The sequence below is a fragment of the Cyprinodon variegatus genome, unplaced genomic scaffold, assembly GCF_000732505.1.
Source record: "Cyprinodon variegatus isolate N-32 unplaced genomic scaffold, C_variegatus-1.0 Scaffold56, whole genome shotgun sequence".
NCBI lineage: Eukaryota > Metazoa > Chordata > Actinopteri > Cyprinodontiformes > Cyprinodontidae > Cyprinodon > Cyprinodon variegatus.
Genome location: NW_015150509.1, coordinates 495,698 through 510,270, shown reverse-complemented (window position 1 = coordinate 510,270; position 14,573 = coordinate 495,698). Strand labels below are relative to the sequence as shown.

The 14,573-nt window shown below is 39.3% G+C and overlaps 1 protein-coding gene across 1 annotated transcript in view; it reads right to left on the bottom strand.

Annotated features, from left to right (window-relative positions):
- The window catches only part of LOC107082584 (gamma-aminobutyric acid receptor subunit beta-4-like), a 70,239-nt gene extending 68,890 nt beyond the window's left edge, over positions 1 to 1,349 (bottom strand). The window contains exon 1 of the mRNA XM_015371351.1: positions 716 to 1,349. Within this exon, the coding sequence (XP_015226837.1) occupies positions 716 to 795 (80 nt within the window). The 5' untranslated portion in view covers positions 796 to 1,349. The remainder of the gene's footprint in view (positions 1 to 715) is intronic.
- Positions 1,350 to 14,573: the final 13,224 nt, after the last annotated feature.

Genomic DNA, 14,573 nt, shown 5'->3' with positions numbered 1-14,573 from the left:
GTACCTTAAATCTTTTAACTGACACCGTGGAACGTTACGGACAAGGAAACAGAGTAGGCCACAAGGGATGTACATCAGTGTCTTCAACATCAAAACAATAAGGGAGCTGAGTAGCAGATTCTGGGTGCAATGATGTTCTGAGAAGGCTTGTGCAAAAAATGTGTGCTGTAAACATTGAAAGGCCCTGACATGAGCTGATTTATTAAAAGGCTGAAAGCTTCCCCAGCCTTCCATCTGGAGAGCTACAGGGAGAGACAACCTGCAGGGATTCATTTTTTTTCCCTCAATTCTGATTGATTTGGTTCAGTTCACTGAGGTGGGCAATTAGAACCATTAAATATGCATTGATATTACTTCCACATCTACTTGTTTTACCTGTTTACTTAAAGATCCAGCTGTTTACCATACTATAATAAATCATATCATCCTATAAATATTTTATGTGTGTAGGTTATTTCATCCCTGACTGTGCGCCAAACACATATGACTTTTCCTCATTTGGACATCAGGAAAAGGTTACATTTCCCAATTGGCTCTGTATATTGCACGCGCGTTTTTTACGCTCGCGCGCGACGCACCGCTGTCTAATGGAACATATATCGGCAGCGGTGCCCCTATAAGCAGGCCTGGGTACCCCCTTAATGCGATTTCCCAAATTTCAAGCTCTAATTAAATATATTGATGGACATTTTCTTCCAAATTGAGATTTCCTTACCTTTGAACAAAGCATAGGAATGACAAAGCCGCCAAAGCAGAGGAAATTCCACATATTTTTTCTTCTTGACGACCCAACATCTCCACGAATCCTTATAGTTCCTATAATCCAACCAGTCCAGTGGTCCTCCCCCAAAACGCACAAACTAAAAGCAGGCAATTAAAAAAATAATAATAATTGCCCTTTTAAACCAGTCAAATGAACTCACCTACATCTACTCATGCAATTTCTTCATTATAAAGGACAAAACAAAAGAAAAATCTGATATTTGGCCCCCGCTGTTTTCCCTCAGCTATGGAAATCCGTGCAGGTCACAGAGTCCCTCGACCAGCACCAGAAGATCAGACATCTTTGCTCGAATAAAAAAGAACAGCATACAGGATACTTTTAAAAGTGATGACAAGTCCAGTTGTGGGGGGAAGGAGGGGGGGAAAGGCAGAAAAAAAGCAAACACTGGCATGAATGGCTGAAGCAGCAGCCTCCTGACAATCAAATCGGTGAATAAAAATCCCCAGTCCAGATCTGCAGGAGAGGCATGGTTCCAGCGACGCTCCGGGCGCCAGTCTTTGCCCACAATGTGATGCTGTTAAAGGATATTTGACTGAGCTGAAAGCTGCGGTCGGCTGATGTGTATTTGTGGGGTGTTGGAGTGGAGTGGGGTGGGGTGGGAGGGGGGCAGAGGGGGGTGGGGGGACGGTGGGTTCAAATAGAAAAGAAAATGAAATCTTGATTCCTTTTTCTTCTTTCTCTTCTTCTTCCCCCCCGGTTGCTGCTGCCGCTGCTGCTGCTGCTGATGTAGATCAACGCAAAGTCACTGAGGGGAAAATGCACATTGAAAAAGCGGTGGGTGATATCTGATGCAGACGTCAGAGCTGCCTATATCACTCCTCTAATGAAGGAAAAAAAATTAAAAACTACCTGCAGAGAAATATTGATTTTCTCTTTTTTTACGCACAAATATGCATAAAGTGCGTTGGATTATATTAAGCTATTTGAAAAGTACTCCTGCCTCCTCTGGCCGGCGATCACTGGCGTTTGGACATGTTAGTATGCTCCGATCGTCCAAAATGACATGACAGAGGAACCTTGTTCGTTTCCTTAGTTTAATTTAAAATAACATCCAATAAATAGTGGGGGACACCTAAGGTGAATTCCTTAGCGACAGGATGTTCAATAGCTGAATGTTCTGCCTTAAAGCCATTAAGATGCTGGGGGTGTGCTCCGGTGTATTTTCATGCGTTTCTTCCACTTTACTACATTCTTACAGCACGCACACGCTCACACCAGGCACGCACTAGACACGCGCCTACTTCCGCTCACAGGCGCGCGCTCGGGGGACAGGAAGAATCCTCTGTTTATTCTGATGTTATGTTTACGCGCTCTTTTGTCGTCTATTTCGACCAGAAACACCCTTACAGCAGGCTGCACATCAACGATCACACAATCACGCAGGCTAGAGTTTTAAACACAGGAAGGAGGTTTTCTTGAGGGATCTCTGTGCTGTCCAGTTGCTAAGCAACCCAGCCCAGCAATGATGCAGTTGTGGTGATTCGGAGACTCTGCGCAAAGGCTCACTTAAAGGAGCAGAGCCGGTGCGCTGTAAGAGCGGCGATGTCAGTGGGACAAAAGCAGACGATAAACCATGGAGCCAATATCGTTAGAATAAAGGGGGGTGGGGGTCATGTAAAGGAAATTTGGCGCATCGTGGGGATCGTACTAATTCTGCTTCATCATCACCCTGCTCCTCCTAATCATCCCTGTCATGCCCACAAGGACTGTGGTGATGCAAGCCACTTAAGCTTCGCTTTAAAAATCGCTAATGATCTGTATTGCTGCCTAAATGATGTGCAACGAAAAGAATAATAAATGTATTATGTTTCACAGATGGTGTCACAGAAGAGATTCTACCATTAATTTTGCCCCGGGAAAGACCACACACACACACACACACATACACATATATATGTATACCTTTTATACATACACACACAGTTTATTGTAGTTGTTGAATCACTCACCCTATCCTACTCTGTTATAGAATAAAATTATCTAAAAATGCTCAGGGCCTATAGTTTTTTTTTATACAAACGATCAAGTGTACTAGTTGCCACTAAATACACTTTAAACTGTTGTTATATCCCTTGTCCTAACAGGTAAATAACCCTGCAAAATGTCTGCTGCTGTGCAGCATTTTTCAGCTGGCTCAATGCTATTAAAGGGAGCAGAATTTGGACTCTAACTACTTTTTTGTCTCCAGTGGTGTTTTAGGGGGCAATAAAGTGTTAAAAAGATGCTGACAAACCTTTGGTTCAGTCAGGTTTTCTTTATCCATTGTCACTGTAGCTGACTTAGAAATCCTATCTGACTTAACTCATAGCAGTCCACAGAGTCGTATATATATATCACACATGTTCCCTTTTTCCTCCAAGCTCAGGTCCTTTTGCGCAGTATCTTTGCTGTTCCTAGAATGGAGAAGGAGGTAGCACACAACAGTGATGCACAGTGGTTTGTGGCTCTGAGAGAGGACCTCAGCAACCACCCTGAACAGAATCTAGTCAACATCACAATGGCAGACAGCCAAGAAAGAGTATCAGGTATGAAAAACTAGACAGCACCAGGCCCCAACATGATACACACCTACTGGCTTAAGAAACTCACGGCACTCCATGAATGTTTGGCAGCACAAATGTACTAGCTACTGAGAGATGGAAACCACCCTGAAGGCTATACGAAAGCCACACAATCCTGATCCTGAAGGATCCCTCAAAGGGTAACGTCCCCTTCAACTATCACCAATAACCTGCCTGTCCACAATATGGAAGCTCATGTCTGGGATCATAGCGGAGATAAGCGGGCACATGGATCAATACATGAGCACAGCTCAGAAGAGAATCGGTAAAAATACCAGAGGTGCCAAACATCAGCTCCTGGTAAACAGAACAGTCGTTTGAGACTGCAGAACTCGAAACATTAATCTGAGCACTGCCTGGATTTATTACAAAAAATCCTATGACACAACGCCACATACATGGATCATTGAATGCTTGGAGCAATACAACATCAACAGGACTCTAAGAGCCTTCATTGCAAACTCAAAGAGGTTGTGGAAAACCACCCTTGAGGCCAATGGCAATATACTTTCACAAGTCCATCAAATGTGGCATATACCAAGAAGATGCCCTTTCCCCACTGTTGTTCTGCATAGGTCTGAACCCCTTCAGCCAAATAATCAACAAGACTGGCAATGGATACCCACTCAGGAACAGGGCCACCATCAATCAACCCCCTCTACATGGATGAAATCAAGCTCTGCGCTAAAAGTGAGCGAGACATCGACTCACTGATCCATTCCGCCCAGATCTACAGCTCAGACATCGAGATGTCATTCGGACAAGAGAAGTGTGGTCGATTGGTGACTGAGAGAGGGAAGGTAGCCCATCACAGGGAGTTTCACTCCCAGAGGGAACAATAGCAGACATTGAGGACAGTTACAAGTACCTTGAAATCTCACAAGCAAATGGCAACCTCGAAGAGGTGACAAGGAAAGGGGCTATGGCCAAATACCTCCAACGATTGAGGCAGGTCCTAAGAAGCCAGCTCAATGACAAGAGTAAGACTGACAACAAATAGCTATGCTCTACCAGTAATCAGATACCCTGCAGGATTAATAAGCTGGTTTTGCATAGATGTTGACCTGCATGTCTTTTCTCTTAGTATATTTTCATCACTTCTGCTTTCATAAGAGTTTGATACTTATGAATCCCCATTCCAGCTTTCTTTGCAGCAGAGTAAGGACCTGTCTGTCAATTAAGTGATGTATTAGTTGAATTAGGTGCTGATGACAAACAGGCTGCCATTGCGATTACATAGTTTATGTCAAAAGCGAACACCATGACTGACCGTGACCTGGCACTGAAGGCCCAACAATTATCTTAACATGATCTGCAACACAACCAGACTTGCTTTCAAACTTGGACCACTGGATCAGGGGTCATACAAAAACCCCACTGAAGAGGAAAGTCAAAACTTTAAAATCATATAAAAAAAACAAAGGTAACAGTTTGATTTTGTATTCTAAATCTGACTAAATTTCTATTAGTCACTGGCAGTGTTAAGCATCAGGAGTCCTATGTGCTATTTATGAAGATATTTCCAAACTTTATATTAATCTATAAACAGAGTAGGTGTCTGTATTTAGGACAGTTATTAGCAAAGCAAGAAAAGCAAGAAAAAAATGAAAATTTCAAGAGCAAAATTTGAATTTTAATAACAAGCCCTTCATTTCCAAAAGCTTGTCACATCCAGCTACTTGGATAAGGCTCATCAAATTAGAAAGCCTTCTTCTGGTTTGATCAGCTGAATACTGAGCTGTAATAGAGTAATTTTTTATTGTTACAACTGTTCTCCAGTTCACTGTAATCTATTTGGAACTTTCTTTAATTCAAGGTTTTGCTTAAGAAAACCCCAAAGCATATTAAGCTCTATACATTTTTTTAAATGAACTAGCACTGACTGCAGTACCGGGCTGCTCAGTGATGCAGTTGGTAGGTTCCGGGTTCGATTGCCAACCCGGGGTCTTTCGGCATGGAGTTTGCATGTTCCCCCTGAGCATGCTTGGGTTCTCTCCGGGTACTCTGGCTTCCTCCCACAGTCCAAAAACATGACTGGTTAATTGGCTTCTCTAAATTCTCCTTAGGTGTGAGTGTGGGCGTGAATGTTTTATTTGTCCTGTTTGTCTCTGTGCTGCCCTGCGATGGACTGGCAACATGTCCAGGGTGTACTCCGGATGGATGGATTATGATATCCTGTGGAATATGTGCTGATCCTTCCCTGGAAAAATATTATCTGTACATAAAGGTATTTTTATCCTTATCTATTTCAATGCTTTTCATGATTTTTGACACTCTGTGGACCATAGCCTTTTTCTGTCAAATTATGAGCCAAATAAAAGGATATTCATAATAGGTAAAACATAGTAGTATTTGTGAAACCTTTAAAAACATTGACTAATCAATCAAAAAGCTTACAATCTCACTTTGTGCACCCAGGAGCAATAATAACATACAATATACTGTAGATGTGGAGCCTTGGTGACAGCATGCTAGGAATTTGGTCCATCTCTGGGCACGCTCATGCTCAGGCTTTACAACAAAAGAAATTTCACTCACAACTGTTGAGCTCTCATTTGTAGCTTCCCGTTTACTGCATTTTTTTGTGCTTGGCTTCCATGAGCCCTTGCATTATGAGTCCACTGTGATTCCTTTTCTTGTAGTTCACATGTTGCATAAGACATGCAAGTTAGTGTGTCACCCCCTTGCTCCGCTGATATAAATAGTATCACATGGTTAATGCATTGGTGCCTTCCAGTCACTGGCGTTTCCCCCCTGCTGTTTATATCCACCAAATGGGCGTAATCGGCTCTAAGTAACAGATGATGTATTTAACTGATGTGTTTAGCGACATCTCAACATGCTCCATCCTCTCTCCACGTGGCTTCTGCGACATGAGTGAAAATGTGTCTTAATGAGAGTTCATTTAACATTAATGTGATGTGGGATTTTGTCAGCTCCCCCTCAGAGGACACAATCAAAGCTTCTCCTGAAGGAGTTTGGTTTTAGTCAAAGCAATCATGCAACATATTTGGTCAGTCTAGCAGTGAGGGGGTCTCCTTTAGCAGCCTAAGGGTCAAAATGAAATAGTGATATTTCTATGTGATTCAGCCATAAAGAATGTGCTCCCATGTTAAGCCTCATTATGGAAGACCTCAGTCTCTCCTCATGCAGGCAAAGGCAATAATCAGAAGCTGCTCTTTAAGATTGACAGGTGAGTTTAGATCCCTGGATGCTACCAGATTCACGCAAGTCAAACACAATTTAGATGACCTCCTGAGTCAGGTCCTAATTAAGAAAGACTTGGATCGTCCCAAAGTGCCTGAGTCAAGCTAGAGGATATGGCCTATATGTAAGCGGTGTTCATGTTTATTTTATATGACTCTGCTGTAATTTTCTATTGTTCAACCGTGATATTTTATGCTTTCATTACACAGACAGGTCAAAGCAGTACTTTGAGAGCTCGCCTCCACAGAACGCCTCTGGAGCTTTGAGAAAATGAAAGTTTTAACTTCAGAGTACATCATGGCGCTTATTGACTGCAGTGATGAGTACAGAGGCTTTGAAAACACAGGGCACTGGAGCACTACCTTGAAGCAGGCTGCCAGGCAATTGTTGCTACGCTACGGCAGAAAGCCCAGTGAAAGTGTAGTGTGTTGCCCATTGAGGCTGAACTGCACCACAATGATTCAAATACTTGTGTGAAGCCCCTTTTGTGCATGCAGAAGCCCCTGGGTACATGCATTTCTTAAATAGCACACAAGATAAAAAATCCCTGGTGATGTTTAAGTTCCATCAGAAAATAAAACAAAACCCATAACATGATATGTAATTTGAAAGATGTAGATAAAGAAAAAAACAGCAGGGATTAAATTTTCAAATGGTTCTGTCCGGCTTTGATCTGATAGAGCAACACAAAGTTCTTATTTTTTTTGTAGTTAACAAATAACAATCAGAAGTAAGTTAGGCATTTGGTTTTAGCCTACCTTTAAGCAATTTTTGCATAAAAAGGCTGCAATTTTAGCTGCAAGTATTTTATTTTATGCATCTTTTGATATAGACATACTGAAACTTTCCCCTTTTCGTCTTTACAAAAAAGCGAATGCGCAGACTTTATGGAGAAAACCTATTAAGAAAAACAGTCACCTCTTTCAATAAACTCTACAGTTATATTCTACGTAAAAAGTATTTATGGATCAGTGCTTTTATTTTCCTTTTGTGTGTCTGCTTCTGTCTCCTTGAACCCCAGTCGGCCTCTCCAATAAGCCACTCATACTCGACCTGGTTCTGCTGGAGGTTTCTTTCTGTTTAAAGGAAGTTTTTTCCTCTCCACTGTCACTGCATGTATACTCTTTGTGAGGGATTGCTGAGGAATTAGCGACGCAGTGCAATTGAATGTCTAATGTTGCCTTAGGAAACATCAAAGCCAAGCAGTATGTCTGGATCATTTGACTGAAATTTCTCTGATATATATATATATAAATGGACACAGTGTATATGTCAATAAAGCCTATAAATAAATCAATAAACAGAGTTTCATCAAACTGAAATCTAAGATGGATTTGTCCCAAAACTTTGACTGTAGTATTCTAACAAATAAACAAGCTGATACTCCATTAACTCCATTAACAGGCTGGATATTAGAAGTTGCTGTTCCTGCTGGAAGATCAACTCTCTACAATTCTCTGGTTATTTACAGCATACACTTTCTATTTTTCGATTTTTCCAAATCCTCATCTTTTGGAAATAAGCTTACCATTGATTTAAAGCTAATGTCTGTCTGTCTGTCTGTCTGTCTGTCTGTCTGTCTGTCTGTCTGTCTGTCTGTCTGTCTGTCTATCTATCTATCTATCTATAACCAAATGCACAAAAAATTACTCAATGCTCTTGTTTCAAAATTTCTTGAAAGTATTGATTTCCGATTACCCTAAAAAATGTAATGAGTCAACTTACATTTGTAAATTCTAATTAACAGGTCATAAAAGCTTAACAGCACTCATTGACCTGATTTTTAAAGAAGGACAAAACTCTGAATTAAAACCGCAGGGCGCCACTGAATGATGATAGTTACGTTAATCAAAGACTAAGGTGTCAAGAGCTTTACGGTAAACTCCTTCTCATTAGGAGTTTTCCTGTCTACCGCATTTTCTTACAGACCAACAGCGTTTTTCACTTGTTCATTCTCCGGCTGAGGAAAATAAAGTTATGTCACCCTACAGACAGAAGCCCACTTACTGACCTGAAATGATCACCTCACTGGAGTACGGCACATTTCAGAGAGCCACATGCCTCAACAGCTTCAGAATTTGCATTGGTGAGGTGCAACACTTGATGCTAAATAGCTATTGATGGAGGACAAACGCTAATAGGAATTTGTAATGCTGTCCCCTGCCTCGCCTGTGTCTCTATGTAACTCATAGATCATTTAATTTACAGAAGGCGGTGCATTTTTAACCAGACCTTTGTGGCCTTTTATTGATATAAGCAAAATGAATAATTAAGTGTTTATAAAGGTTTGGCATCAGGTTAATCATCTCAATTGTTTATCTCTACGAAAACAGCATGTCTTTGGCTCATGGTTCATTCTTAAGCATATTCAGTCAGTATTTGGTCTTTTTACCTGCTAACATAAATGCACCTGTTTTTCTTTGCATGAGGGAGTAGCTACTGTATCGCTTGCCAGTTTTTTTTTTCTTTGTTGTATACTCTTTCAGTTTTAGATTCATGATTTAAATGAATTGTTTATTCAATGCTGGGTTTTATCAAACCCTGCATTATATTTTTTCCCCCTTATGAGGATGGCTCAAAGGTGTGAAATAAAAGCATCATGTAGTAGCTTTTTAAAAAAATTTTTTTTACAATTGTTTAACCTCTTCCGATCAGCTAGAGTTGAGCTCATTTCTCTAATTTCCTGTCAAACTGCCCTCACCTCTGTTTTTCTGAAATTCAAATGTCCAGGCCTGATGCAACAGTCTACAGTAGCCTTCATATAACAGAAACAATGGTTGTTAACTCCAACGCAAACTCCAGTTCAACAGTAAATTCCAAAAATATGCAAGCTTTTCAGAAATAGTTGCATTTTCTGTCAAAAATAGCACTGTAGTATCCCCACTCAGCTCCTATCTGTATTCTACGTGGGATTTCTGCTTGGAAACTCCTACGAGAAAGGGTTAATGAATTCCTCACACAGATAGATATTGCCATGGAAACAGCTGCGTGACTGCTTGCAGCCTGTATACACACAGGAGGGGAAAAAAAAAAAAGTGCCAAAGGTATTTTGAAATTCTTGAAGCCAAGGTTTTCCAGTGTATACATGCTAGTTTACAGGGTTTTTAAATTTTTCATTTGTTCTCGTTGGGTAATTTTACAAATTACCCTAAAGTGTCCATAGTGCATTACCTTATTCGCCTCCTGCTTTCCTTTCTCTGCCCTTTTTTCACATGATTGACAGTGGCAATGCAGCTTCAGTAGCCATGGAGTTAATGCATTCAAAAATATGGGGTCTGGATGTGGTCGATGGCAAAACAATACACTGCACTGTCCTTTCTTAAACAGACACACACAACCGCAGTTCCAGCTAAGAATAATTGATTTGCATTATGACACAGACCTCAGGCAGTATGGCTGGTGGCTAAGTTGGAAAAGAGGGAAAAATATGAGAATTGATCAGAATCATGCATGGATGCATGTACACAGATTCTGTAGATGCCTCAAAACACACTCACACACCAAAAAAAAAAAAAAAAAATACGATTTGTTCCTAAAAAATAATAGACTCCTGCTCATGTTTTTAAAAGCAAGTGGCAGAGCATAGTGTCTGCTGGTGGGGTAACCCAATCCATCTCTGCACGAAAACCTGTTCTTTCAGTGCTATAAGCCAACCTTCCAATGGTTAGTCAATACTCTCTCACCAAATGTACTTTTATGCTTGAGTCTGCAAATACAACTCTATAGGAAGGGTTTCTGCAACAATTTGCCGCTAGCACTCAGTTTGCAAAAGCAAAATAACTGTATTTAGATTCATAAATATTTTGCAATGGAAAGCTTTCAACTCCTTGGTGAAGAATGAGCAAAGCGATGCAGGGTACAGTAGGTGTAGCATTGAGTGGATTGCTTGGAGTGATTCTGAAAACAAACAGAAAAGAAGAGGAAACAGGGACAATAAAACAAAAAGACGGGCTCCATCCTTCCCAGACACTTTCGGTATTTGACTTTCTGCTCTTTTTGGGACTCAAATGTTCTGAAGCGTTTTATGTGTTTGTTTGTTTTTTTTCTTTCTCTCGCTCTCTCAATTGGAAAGAAGAGCAGGGAATTCTCCCAGGGACTGAACCACATTCCATCAGCATGTGTCCTGTCCGTTTCTCTGGGTGTTTAGAGTGTAGCATGCTCCAATTCCTCTGTCTGATCTCAGAAATAAAATATACCTCCGTGATCTTTCTACTATAATTTCAGTAAAAAATATGGTTTGTGGAAACAGCCTAATTCGGTAACAACCCTTGTTCTCTCTCGTTAAAAAAACAAAAACAAAAAAACTCAGGGTATTTAAAAAAAAAGATTGGGGATCAGTGTGTATCAATCTATTCAGTTAAGTTTTAGAGCCACATTAATTTAAATGAGACAGACTTCAGCTATCCCCTCGTCACATAGCAGAAACAGGAGCAGCAACTGTGGTCAAGTATAATTACACGGCTGTAGGCAGATCGTAATTGTGTAATAGTTTTCCTGAAATTCTTTTTCGGAAACCGAACCTCCACTGAGAATTGTTTTAATTGATGAGATAGCTCACAGCTGCCACAGGTTACAAGATTAGGTGACAATCATAGCTTATTTTACCAAGGCAGAGAGGTAAGTCATAAAACACATTAGTGGGAGGTTCCATGATTTTGTAGGGCAGGTACGCTAGGAAATCTCATCTTATTTGCTAAATGAGCCATGGACAGAGACCCTATTTTTTAACTGCCTGACATTACACACGGCAGCTGTAAAAAGATAGTACATCTTGTTAGTCTTGATATTACTAAAATCCTAATTTACTCTGAGCTGACAAGATGAGAAAGCTCAATATGTCGCCAAACACTACCAAAATAGGGCAATAGGAAAAAAAAGAGATGGTAAATCAGGTTTAGTCATGGGGGAAGAACAAAACAAGTGAAATAGCATTTCACTTGAGAATTGTGTCTCCACTAACTATTGTTACCAGGAATCCTAGAATGTAGCCCATGAGACCTGGATAGGTGTGCAAAATGATAAAACAGATAATGATCCTAAGCATGTAGAAAAATAAGTTTATAAAAACAACAACAGCGATCAATTGTGTAAGGAAACTAATTTCAGTCGCTTGTGCTTGTTATGTTGTTCTTTTGATTAAAATATTTTTTTAAATCTTGGGGTAAGAGGACTTTTTTGAAGCACTTTGTATGAAATTAGGTTCCAGTTGAAGGTCAGGCAATTCATTACTTCAAATTTGTATAAATAATGGCATGTGTAATGTTCCTTTCTTAATAACCAAATGTAGTAACAAATTACTCAGTGCTCATTGTTCATAATTTCTTCAAGTATGAATTTCCGATTACCCTAAAAATTAAATATGTCAACTTACATTTGCAAATTCTATTTAACAGGTCACAAAACCTTAATAGCAATCATTTACCTGATTTTGAAGGAAGGAAAAAACAGTGAATTAAAACCGCAGGGGGCCACTGAATGATGATAGTTACGTAAATCTAAGGACTAAGGTGTCAAGGGCTTTCATGTAATGTCCTTCTCATTAGGAATTTTCCTGTCTACAGCATTTTCTTACAGAACAACAGAATTTTTCACTTGTTTATTCTCTGGCTGAGGAAACTAAAGTTATGCCATCCTACAGAGAGAATCCCACTAAACCCATCCTTCAGACCCTTTCAATTTTTTCCATTTTTTTTATCTTTGACAGAAGAATATAGATAAGAACTGAAGAAAACAGACAATTGAAAACTTAATTCTAGAGAACAGTAAGGTCAGCCACAAAACAAAGTGAAAACCTCTGCAACTGATGAATTGTGTTGATTATCTGGATTTGATAGATGGTTCTATCAGCTTAGCCCAGATATATTATAATTATTTTGTGCAACAGGGTAGTAAAATAATACTTATTACACCTTTACGACAATGAAGAGTTGTTGTTTATGCCACACATTAAATTTCCAATCATGGGGTTTGAATTACCATCACAGTTGCATGCTGAACCTACACATGCATCAGTAACAAAGTTTTATTAAGTAGAAATGAAAACATATAAATTTTGGTACTTAACTGGAATTTTTCAGCACTAAATTTTATTTTAATTAAAATGTAGGAATACTCAAACAAAACGATCAGTTTTATCACAATGTCACACGAGATGGGCTGGTAGGTCTGACGTTTCTATGACAGCTTTTTTTTAGCTCAGCAGAAAGCGAACCGATCGTCAACATGGTAAGAGGCTTCTGGAGAAGCCTTTGGCTCAAATATTATCTGTAGAGGCTGAGAAAGAAAGATAGGGAAGTAAAAAATTATCGACTTTGGATTAATTGTTGAATAATAGTGTATTAGATTGAAATGTGCTGCTGCGTATGAACTCATTGCCATCCAAATAAGGGCGCTGCTGTTCATTTTTAACTAATCAAGCTGAAACACACTTTGATATAAATTATGGTAAATAAAATGAAATGGCCTTGCATTAGTTTGTACACGATCCTGGAAAGTTGAAGTAAAACATTGTGTAGCCTGCAGCAGTCTGTATTAAATTCTCTGTCAATATTAAAAGAGTTCATATAGATTTTTATATTCAGATTGAATTATAGCCACTAAAAGGCATCTATAAATCTTGATCATTCTCATGAGCAGCCTGAAACAGCAAGACCAAAAAAAAGTATTTTATTGTCATTACATATATACGTGAATGAAAAAATTAAGTCTCAGGGCCAGCATAAAAATAATGTCCTTTGTTTAAAGTTATTGCGAAACCAAATAGGGATATATTTTCAAAATATTTTTTCATGCATACATTGATACATCTAAGTTTCTTATTCTAAATAAGCTGTCATTATTTGAGATAAGGATTTTTAATGTAAAGTTTAACTTTTGTGTGTGAGGATAATTTTCCTTTGTTGAAATTGTACAGTAAAAATTACATTGGAAATTTAAATGATACTCTTCGGGGTTGTCTTTTTATGGGGGTCAGTTAAAAAAAGGCTGTTGGTGCATGGGTTTTCTTTGCTACTATTTTCACATAAACTAGTTATAGATATAGAAGTTTAAGAATGAAAACAAGGGCATGTTTCTTCCAACCATGCAAGCTATTATCCAAGAAAAGACCCTTCATATTTGTAGAAGTAAATTATTTACAACCAGATCCACTCTCACAGAGACAGTAACCATGGCGTGCCCCCGGAGAAAACTGTGTAGCAGTGCTTTGTGTAGATGCACTCTATGACCTGCAACAGTCCTTCAAGCAAGGGTGAAACTTACATATCTGTAACCGTCCTTTGCACATTTTTTACATAAAGCCTTGACACTACATGAAATTGAACTTTGTGATCAACTTCTAAAAATGAAGGTTTTACTAAATGCAAAAACAAACTGACCTCTACCATGTTGGCTCATTGCAGCATGAACATTCAGATTTGCCACTGTTGCAAAAATTGTTACCATGAAGCATTGGAGTCACTCTGTAGAAACCTTCCCCCGGGCATTTATTACAATGCTCAAGCATAAGCACCGTGTGCCTGGGTGAGACCTATAAGAGCAAGATCTCAACACAAGCCTAAAGCACATTATCTGGCTCATCAAATCACAATCAGAGTGTCCAGCTCAACCACTAAATCTATCAGACCATAATTGGATGATGGAACTGCACTGAAACAACTGAGGTCAGCAATGCTTGGCTATTTGACATTATGTTAACTATGCATAGATTTCAAGAGCTTCTAGGTTCAACACCCATTTTCAGATAGTTTAAACGTGGTGGCACACCTTCAAATCCAATGTTTCCATTATATAGATTTTTTTGCTACCTTACCAGTTTTAAGCGATAGTTTATATATAAAGTACATCTAATGTGAGGTTAGTGTAAATGATTATAGCATTAGGTGAAGTTTTGTCTTTTGTTCATACAGAATATTGTTACTAACGTTTTTTGCAGCACAGTGCTACTTTATGGATATACTTCTTTCACTTCTCATCAGTGATAGGACTAACGGCGTTGAAAGTAACGGCGTTACTAACGAGGT